Source organism: Antrostomus carolinensis, unplaced genomic scaffold, assembly GCF_000700745.2.
Source record: "Antrostomus carolinensis isolate BGI_N321 unplaced genomic scaffold, ASM70074v2 scaffold6920, whole genome shotgun sequence".
Taxonomy (NCBI): domain Eukaryota; kingdom Metazoa; phylum Chordata; class Aves; order Caprimulgiformes; family Caprimulgidae; genus Antrostomus; species Antrostomus carolinensis.
This window is the reverse complement of record NW_010287695.1, coordinates 22,813-32,136: the sequence shown is the minus strand read 5'-3', so window position 1 is coordinate 32,136 and position 9,324 is coordinate 22,813. Positions and strand designations below refer to the sequence as shown.

The 9,324-nt window shown below is 45.7% G+C and overlaps 1 protein-coding gene across 1 annotated transcript in view; it reads left to right on the top strand.

Annotated features, from left to right (window-relative positions):
- Nucleotides 1–207: 207 nt before the first annotated feature.
- Nucleotides 208–9,324, top strand: part of NUP98 (nucleoporin 98 and 96 precursor) — a gene marked incomplete at both ends in the record, with an annotated part of 31,675 nt that continues 22,558 nt past the window's right edge. Inside the window, 7 exons of the mRNA XM_010163830.1 lie at nucleotides 208–368; nucleotides 1,164–1,301; nucleotides 1,864–1,951; nucleotides 4,066–4,158; nucleotides 4,546–4,686; nucleotides 6,415–6,548; nucleotides 8,689–8,876. Of these exons, the coding sequence (XP_010162132.1) occupies nucleotides 208–368; nucleotides 1,164–1,301; nucleotides 1,864–1,951; nucleotides 4,066–4,158; nucleotides 4,546–4,686; nucleotides 6,415–6,548; nucleotides 8,689–8,876 (943 nt within the window). The remainder of the gene's footprint in view (nucleotides 369–1,163; nucleotides 1,302–1,863; nucleotides 1,952–4,065; nucleotides 4,159–4,545; nucleotides 4,687–6,414; nucleotides 6,549–8,688; nucleotides 8,877–9,324) is intronic.

The following is a 9,324-nucleotide window of genomic DNA, read 5'->3' as shown; positions in this document are numbered from 1 at the left end:
CTTCCAATCCCTGACATTCTGTGATTATCTGACAGGAACTGCTTCCACTGGAGCGCAGACGCCGCGCGGTGTTGGTGACTCTGGGTGTTTTGCTGTTGCACTGAATCAAAGCATCTTTTTTTTCCCATTGAGTGGCCTGAGCCTGGAATCTTAATAAGTTTGGATAAATACTTGGAAGGGTTTTTAACCAGTGTGTTTGTGCTGCAGGTACAACTGGCTTTGGAACAGGAACAACGGGGGGTCTTTTTGGTCCCCAATCTCAAACAACCAGTCTGTTTAACAAACCATTTGGTCAAGCCACCACGACGCAGAACACGGGCTTTTCTTTTGGGAACACCACTTTAGGGCAACCAAACACCAACACAATGGTAAGATAAATTGTTTTGAACTCTTAAAAGTGTAAGTTGTGATGTAGCTACTCCAGCTGGACACAGGAGGCTGCGATACAGCAGTTTAGATCTTCCCCAGGTTGTAGTACAGGTTTGTAAAGCTGGGATGCAAAGCTCTGAGCGCCGCTGGCTGAGCTCGCGGCTTCTTGCCAGTCAGAATTTGTAATTCATGATAACTGGGCAGCAACGCAGCTTTTTACAAAGCACTTTTCCATTCCCTTCTCTAAGCAACCTGCTCTCTATCAATTCCAGTATTTCCCATCGTGTTCACACAGATAATATAATTCCATTATTAACATTGGGTGGGAATTCATTAACGATGCTGTCCTTTCTGGGGACTGATGAGCAGCGTTCCTGGGCTCTTGATAGAAAGATGCTGCATAGCCATAACTTGTTGCCTAGCATGGGACTTTGGCTCCAAATATACCATATTCTTCCTGAATATGTTGTGCCTTCTCCCAGAAAACACCAAAATCTTTCTTTTCCATTTCCCTCCCTCAAAGTCTTGAGGAAATTCCAATATCCTTTTAAGCTTGGAGCATAAATTCTCTGATTATTTTCTAATTTCCTTTTTATAAGTAATTTTTTTTTTCTGAGAATGCTAAAAATCCTGCAATGTTTTTCACTCACCTTCTCCCAGCAAAAGGAGTCACGTTATAGCATCATTTTATTAATGATTATTTATTATTATCCTTTACATGAGGATTCTGTTATCATCAGCACTCGACTTGGAGAAGCATCACAGCGTTGTCTTAACCACGTTCCTCTTTGCAGGGTCTCTTTGGGGTAACTCAACCCTCACAACCTGGAGGCCTTTTTGGAACAACTACCAATACAAACACTGGTACTGGATTTGGAACTGGAACTGGTCTTTTTGGACAGGCTAACACGGGATTTGGTGTTGGCGGTTCGGTATGTTTGTGCCGTAATAAAAAAAAGATAATTAAAAGAAAAAAATTTAAAAAAGGAAAATAAAACCCAAATGGCTTGGAGTCCTGTTCCTGGTGTTGAGCTCCAGGAAAGCAGCCTTGTCTTGAGAGTTAAGGTGCTGAAATAGCATGGTGTAGTGTGGGCTGAAGGATCCAGGATAAGCCTGAGTAATAGAACTAGTGTTGCCAAAGTAATGTCTTGCGTGGTCAGAGACAGTGAGACTGAACATCTCCCAGCCTGTATCTTCCTCAGGGAGCCTCAGCAGAGTTTGGAAATACAGGTGTTTAAGTTATAATGCTGACTTAGCTGCAAATGAACTTAATTCTTGACCTTCAGTCATTTTGGTTGTAATGGAGTGAAAATACTTGTTCCCAGAGGTGCTCGCTGTGCGTTAGCGCACGTGGCTCGCGAGTAACACACCGCTGGTGGGAGTTGGGGTTGTGCTGGGTGTTAGTTCTGCTTTCCTGCCTACAGCGGAACACAAATGCAGTTCTTTTATTATCACTCTTGTCAAGTTTCCAAATTCATGTTGTTTTCCTTTCAGACTCTGTTTGGTAACAAGCCTGCTGGATTTGGAACCACCACGACCAGCGCTCCCTCCTTTGGAACAACCACTGGCAGCGGGATCTTTGGTAACAAACCAACCCTGACTTTAGGAACTATTACAAACACTTCCCATTTTGGTACATATAAAAAAAAAAAGTGGGATTTCCAGCAGTTAAAACTATACTGCATATACCACACACCTGGCTGCTGAATATTGTGTGCTAAATGGTTTAGTGTTAAAATTCTCAGGTAAGCCATGCTTCTGGTGCAGGTTGCTGCTGTTGTAGATGTTTCCTCTCAGTGATGCTCCCTGACTCAAGAAGGTAGATAGTAAAATAAAAGTGCCATTCTCACAGTGAGTGCTTAGAAGGTGGAATCTGTCATTGAAAACTTGAAATCAAAGAATTCCTACAAATCAAAGTTTGTTAAGAAGCTGTAAATACACTGTGGTTGCAGAAGAGCGTGGGAGGAACTGGGGTAAAACCAGTGATATCTGCAGCTTGATGGGAGGGATAAGGAGATGTTGCACTGGAGTGGGGGTAAAATGAATCTGTTAGTTCCAGTTTAACTGGTAGTTGTAGTTGTCATTGTCTTTCATGGTGTGAAGGATCAAAGTCCTGAAGAATTTGGGCTTGTGTTGATGTTGGCCTCTGACACTAATGTCCAGAGAAGGGCAACGGAGCTGGGGAAGGGTCTGGAGCACAAGTGTGCTGAGTTCCCTTGTGGCTGAGGGAACTGGGGGTGTTGAGCCTGGAGAAAAGGAGGCTGAGGGGAGACCTTGTGGCTCTGTGCAAGTCCCTTGGAGGAGGGTGGAGAGAGGTGGGGGTGGGTCTGTTCAACCAAGGCCCAAGGGACAGGCCAAGAGGAAATGGGCTCCAGTTGTGGCCAGGGCAGTTGAGATGGGATGTGAGGAAGAATTTCTTTGCTGCAAGGGTTCTGAGGCATTGGAAGGGGTTGCCCAGGGCAGTGGTGGAGTCCCCATCCCTGGAGGGATTGAAGAGTCGTGTAGACACAGTGCTGAGGGACATGGGTTAGTCATAGGGGACTGGTCAGTGTTGGGTTCATGGTTGGACTCGATGAGCTTAAAGGGCTTTTCCAATCTGGGCAATTCTTTGGTAGTTCTAGTAAATTACAGTCTTCCTTCACAGGACTTCTGTTGAAATCAGTTTTGTTTTTTTTCCTTGACTCTCAGAGCAATAGAACTGTATCCCTGAAAATTAGCAGGAGTGGGTTTAGCTCCTGACATCTGTTCCTTTTTTCATTTTTAAATGTCAATATTGGCACTGAAGTCTAAACGCCGTTATCCTGCCTGCTGGGCCAGGCAGAGGGAGGAAACTGCCGAGCGCTCAGACTGCTGGGGCAGCACCTCAGCAGTTCCACTGTGGTGAGCAGCTTTGGGCAAACTTATCATGGCATTTGTGAAAGTTCCTTCTACATCTCTTGTTCTGCTGTTCTCTTGGGATCCTCATAGCGGCATTAGTTGGTGTGTTGATGCTGTTTGGGGATGAAAATAGTGATTGTCAGATGTGTTTTCAATTTTTCTGCATTACTTGCAGTGGTCCCGTTCATAGGAACAGTGGAGTTTGGTTCTAAGGTGTTTCTGGTGTTGATCCACGATTGCAGTTTTCTAGTTTAATTCTGTCTTTGCATTGGATGGTTTCACAGTTTTCAGTTTTAAGAACTAATCTGGCCAATGTTAAATTTGGATTGTTCTTATTTATGTTAGGGATGTGTCTGAGCTGTGTGCTTGTAGGGATCTGAGTTGTTACCTGCTTTGTCGTGAAGAATCAGGAGTGTGTCTGTGGTATAAACAGTATAAAATCAGATTTATTCCTTCCTGGCAGTTAAGAAACATAATGAATTTTGTTCTACTGACAGATACAGCATTGTCACGTCTATTCTGGCTTTCAGTAGAACTTTGAAGTTTGTAACAAATTGAAAAGCTTAAGAAGGGAAAACAGCATTTTTCTGTACTGATGTTTTCACTAATATGTTCATAAATCAAATATGGTTCTTACCATTGAAGTCCCTTCTTGCTGCTTCTCAGTTCAACCTGTGTTGTTGGAACCTGTGTGTGAAATCTGACCTTGATTGTGGCAGGGCTGTCTTTGAGTTGATGATGCTTCTTTGTTTGAATACATGTTTTTAATTTCATCTCCAACAGTGTTAGATTAATTAACTATTCCTTCTGTTCTTAAAGGTTTTGGTGCCAACACTGCTGGAAATAGTTTGTTTGGAAATAAGCCTGCAACTGGGACTCTGGGAACCGGGCTTGGAACAGGCTTTGGAACAGGTAAATAGTTGATGAGCTTATTTCATGTCAGCCTAAGTGTAGTCCTCAAACCTCAGTGATGATACTGGTATTATGTGCTAACTTCAATGCAGTAAAGGCTGCAGATATTTTACCTTGAAGCTGAGAATCTCAGTCTCAAATCAGAGCCAAGGAGTTGAGGTGTTGAGGAACCTGTTAGAAATTGTAGGCAGTGTTGCTTACAGTGGTGGCTCCTGGCTCAGAAAACTGGTGGCATCCTGTGTTCAAAGCCACTGGTCTGATCAAATGAGTCTTGGGTGTCTGTAGGGTTCATGGACATGTCGAATGTTTCTTGTACTTTAATAACTGATTCTTTGTTGGGTGAGAAATTGGCTTGTAAGTTGATGACGGTCATTTCTCCTGCCACAGCTCTTGGAGCAGGACAGACTTCTTTGTTTGGAAATACCCAACCTAAACTTGGTGGATCTCTGGGAACAGGAGCATTTGGAGCACCAGGATTCAATACATCAACTGCTACTCTGGGCTTTGGAGCCCCTCAGCCTGCTGTAGGTATGTATGTTAATCAGAGTTCAGTGGCTGCTTCCTCCCTTGTTTCAGACATAATGCTAATTATATGTTTGGGGGTTTTTTTAAGTAATTCAAAGTTGCTTAATGTTGCTAGTAACTGCAGCTATTTTAGAACTTTGTCTTCGAGATTAGGTCAAGAGAGGTTCTCCTCCCCCTCTACTCTGCCCTGGTGAGGCCACATCTGGAATATTGTGTCCAGTTCTGGGCCCCACAGTTCAGGAAGGACAGGGAACTGCTGGAGAGAGTCCAGCACAGAGCCACCAAGATGATGAAGGGAGTGGAGCATCTCCCTGATGAGGAAAGGCTGAGGGAGCTGGGGCTCTTTAGCTTGGAGAAGAGGAGACTGAGGGGTGACCTCATTAATGTTTATAAATATGTTCAGGGTGAATGTCAGGAGGATGGAGCCAGGCTCTTCTCAGTGATGCCCAATGGTAGGACAAGGGGCAATGGGTGTGAGCTGGAACACAGGAGGTTCTGCTTAAACTTGAGAGGAAACTTCTTTCCAGTGAGGGTGCCAGAGCCCTGGGACAGGCTGCCCAGGGAGGGTGTGGAGTCTCCTTCTCTGGAGACATTCAAGACCCACCTGGACACCTTCCTGTGTGATCTCATTGAGGTTCCTGCTCTGGCAGGGGGGTTGGACTGGATGATCTTTTGAGGTCCCTTCCAATCCCCAACATTCTGTGTGATTCTCTGTGTGATTACTAACGTATCTCCCATCACTGAATTTGGGGCAACAACAGTAGGTGCTTACAAAAAAAAAAGGGAAAAGTAGTGTTAGCTTCTTCAGTAATTCCATGTAGGAGAACTAGAGGGATTTAATTAGCAGGTATCCCTGGAGGGATTGAAGAGTCGTGTAGACACAGTGCTGAGGGACATGGGTTAGTCATAGGGGACTGGTCAGTGTTGGGTTTGTGGTTGAACTCCATGAGCTTAAAGGGCTTTTCCAATCCAGGCAATTCTGTGATCCAAGTGTTCATTTCTGTAGGTAACACTTGCAGTGGGGCAGCAGAGGGAGGTGTCTCACTGTTTAACATCTGCTCAGTTACACCAGCTTTTGATCTGGGAAGAACCAGTTGTCTCAAACTCTACTCTCATCTTCCTTGTAGACTTTGACAAGAAGCTGTTGTTTCTCAGAACAGTTTTGTTCTTTGGGAGTGCCCAGATTCAATCTGGGTTTCTTGGAATTAGAATTAAGCTGCTTTAGGTTGCTCAAAGGACTTCATAGTGTGAACACTTAGAATGTTTGAATGGGAATTAGAATTAGATGCTGGAAGATGGAGAGACAAAATTAAGAGGCCTTTGTTGTAGAGAGGAGTTCAGACTGTTAGGCTTTGATTGCTGTAACAAGAATATCAAAGCTTTGTGTTGTAGATTTGTTTTTTTTTTTCCTTAAAAGATGTTTCAGAAGTCAGATGTATCAGTTAAAGGTTTTGGCAGGCCAGGCTCATTCTGATGTGTAGCTCTCCTTGCCCTCAGCTTTTCACACATTAAAAACTTATGGATGTGGTTGCAAACTCTAATGAAGGAATAGAATCTGATTTCCTTCAGCCAGCTGCAGAAACAGTGGCTGAAGAACAGGGGAGAGAAATGCTGAAGTCTGTATGGAAATTTGAATTCCTGTGAGGAGCTCCTCTGATTGGGGAAGATTTCTGCTGATCTTGGTTCTTCTAGTAAAACTGTGAAATCTAAACAACAATGTTCTTTTTGTAGCTCTGACAGACCCAAATGCATCGGCTGCCCAGCAAGCTGTCCTCCAGCAGCATCTCAATAGCTTGACTTACTCCCCCTTTGGAGATTCTCCGCTCTTCAGAAACCCCATGTCAGACCCAAAGAAGAAGGAAGAGGTAAGTGCACATAAACATTGAACTCCCTTTCTGGATAGGATTTGAAATGACTTTTAATTTATGTTTTGTGCTCACTATCTTCACTTAAATATGCAAAAAAAGTTTCCATCTGTATACTCACACGGGTGCAGTGGCTTTTTATGTTCTCCAGGACACAAACTGCTTTTACTGCAGCTTTGTGTCTGCATCAGAACCTTGGCTTTGGAGTTCTTGTTGGGCTCACTGCTGCTCGTTGAGAATAAAGATGGGCAATTGTCTGTGCTTGGAATATTTTTAGTACTTCCTGGAGCTTTGCTTATGACATCTCTCCTGACAATCTCTGACAAACCATACCCTGTTGGCTTGTTTTAAAAGACAACAGAACAAATACTTTTTGGACTTTTTGACTGTTAAGGGAGATTCTAAATGACTGCTGCCCCTGGGAACATTCCAGGGCCTAGAGATGACTCCTGCCCAGCCCCTGGAGCCCAGCACAGCATGCTCAGAGACCAAGGGGGTCCCCTCAGGGTGATGGACATGGCTGTTGCTTTCCCACATGATGCTGAGCGTGTATCCCAGACTCTCACACGCAGAGTGCACTGACACAGCTGGCTGCACAGCCACAGACAAGGTGTTGCCTTCAGCAGCACCCATGTGTAATGACCAGGACTTCCATAAAATATAAGTATATACAGCCAAGTCCCCTCTTTGGCTCATAAAAGTTGGAGCTCCCAACTGGCAGCACATGTCCTCACACTCTCTAGACTTGCCCACACATTTCTGGATCCCTGGAGCTTTAGCGTAGCCCCTCTGTCCATCCAATAGCCCTGCCCAGATCCTGAATCCTCTCACCTGCTCCACAGGGCAGGCTGCTCCAGCGTGATGCTTGCTGCAGAGATTCACTCATGCACACGCTCGTTCCATGGGCACCCTGTGCTGATGGATCCCTCAAGATCAGCAGGAGCCCTCTGCCTTATCCCTGCAGGACCCAGGGCCTCCTACTCATGTGCTGGTCCAGCTTGAAACTTGCCAGTGATTACACACACACACCCCCACGCACATGAGGTCTGGGGATGATGCAGGTGCTGTGCCTGTCCCCCACTGCCAGCAGCTGTCATCCAGACAGAGGGGACAGAAAGAATCGTAGAATCATGGGATGTTGTGAGTTGGGAGGGACCCACAAGGATGATGGGGTCCAACTCCTGTCCCTGCACAGGACAAGCCCAACATTCACACCATGTCCCTGAGGGCCTTGGCCAAATGCTGCTGGAATCTTGTCAGGCTTGGTGCCATCAGCACCTCCCTGGGGAGCCTGTTCCAGTGCTCCACCACCCTCTGGGTGCCTGAAGAACCTTTTCCTCATGGCCAACCTCACCCTCCCCTGCCACATCTTCCTGCCATGTCCTCTGCTCCTGGCATTGGTTGGTGGCCAGAGAGAAGAGATCAGCGCCTGCCCCTCCTCTTCCCCTTGGGAGGAAGTTCTAGACCCCCAGGAGATCTCCTCTCAGTCTCCTCTTCTCCAGGCTGAACAAACCAAGTGCCTTCAGCCTCTCCTCACACCCTTCCCCTCTAAACCCTTCCCCAATGTTGTGTCCCTCCTCTGGACACTCTCCAGCAGCTTTAGATCCTTTTTCTCCTGTGCTGCCCAAACTGCCCCCAGTGCTGGAGGTGAGGCCACCCCAGTGCTGTGTGAACACACCAGAGCTGTGTTCTTGTTCCAGTGGATGTTGCTGAGACCTTTGCCCACCCTGGTCCCATCCCAGTACCTATACCTGGGACACACACTGGTCCCATCCCAGTGGCTGGAGCAGAGACCCTCACCTGTTCCAGATACTGAGGCCCACACCCCTGATCTGATACCAGTAGCTGTCCTCAAATTCACTCAGCCTGAGCTGGAGGTCTGGGTTGGCCCTTTCCAAAGCTGTGCCTGTCACTTCTTAATGGCCCATCAGTGAGTAGCTGGAAGCTTTTTTTTCTCTGGTGGTATTTCCCTTTCTGGTTTTCAACCAGCTTTGTTTTGTTTGTGTCTTTCCCCTTTCCTTATTGTCCCCTTTGCATTTAAAAGCCCCGTGAGTGGATACACAAAGCAGGGACTCCCACTGTCCACAGACCCTTACAGTGAGCCAGGTGAAAATAACAATTCTCCATCTTTTTGTTTCAGAGGCTGAAACCGACCAACCCAGCAGCTCAGAAGGCCTTAACGACACCCACCCACTACAAACTGACTCCACGGCCAGCGACCAGAGTGCGACCAAAAGCTTTACAGTCAGCTGGTTCTGCTAAGTCTCATCTCTTTGATGGTCTTGATGACGACGAGCCATCCCTATCCAACGGTGCTTTCATGCCAAAGTTAGTTTCTCTTCTGTGTATGATGGAGGGAGGAGGTGGTGCAAGAATCTTCTGATCAGATTCAGTAAACTCCTGTATATGTTGGAACTAGATGACCTTTAAGGTCCCTTCCAATCCTAACCATTCTATGATTCTATGTAGTGTCCTAAGTTCATCACTGTTTTGTGACCTGGTGCAAATATGAATAGCAATAAGAAATTTTCTTTCAAACTTGAGCAGAACTTTTTTCTTTAGAGGAGATGAGTGTTCAGGTTAGAAGATGAGAATGAGATAAGAACGTTCAGGTTAGATAAGAATGTTCAGATGGAATTTTTTTTTTTGTTGGCTTTTTTGTATATGTATTTTGTAAAATACATTTTCACAGAATCCCAGACTGGTTTGGGTTGGGAGGGACCTTAAAGCTCCTCCAGTCCCAACCCCCCTGCCAGCAGCAGGGACACCTTCCACT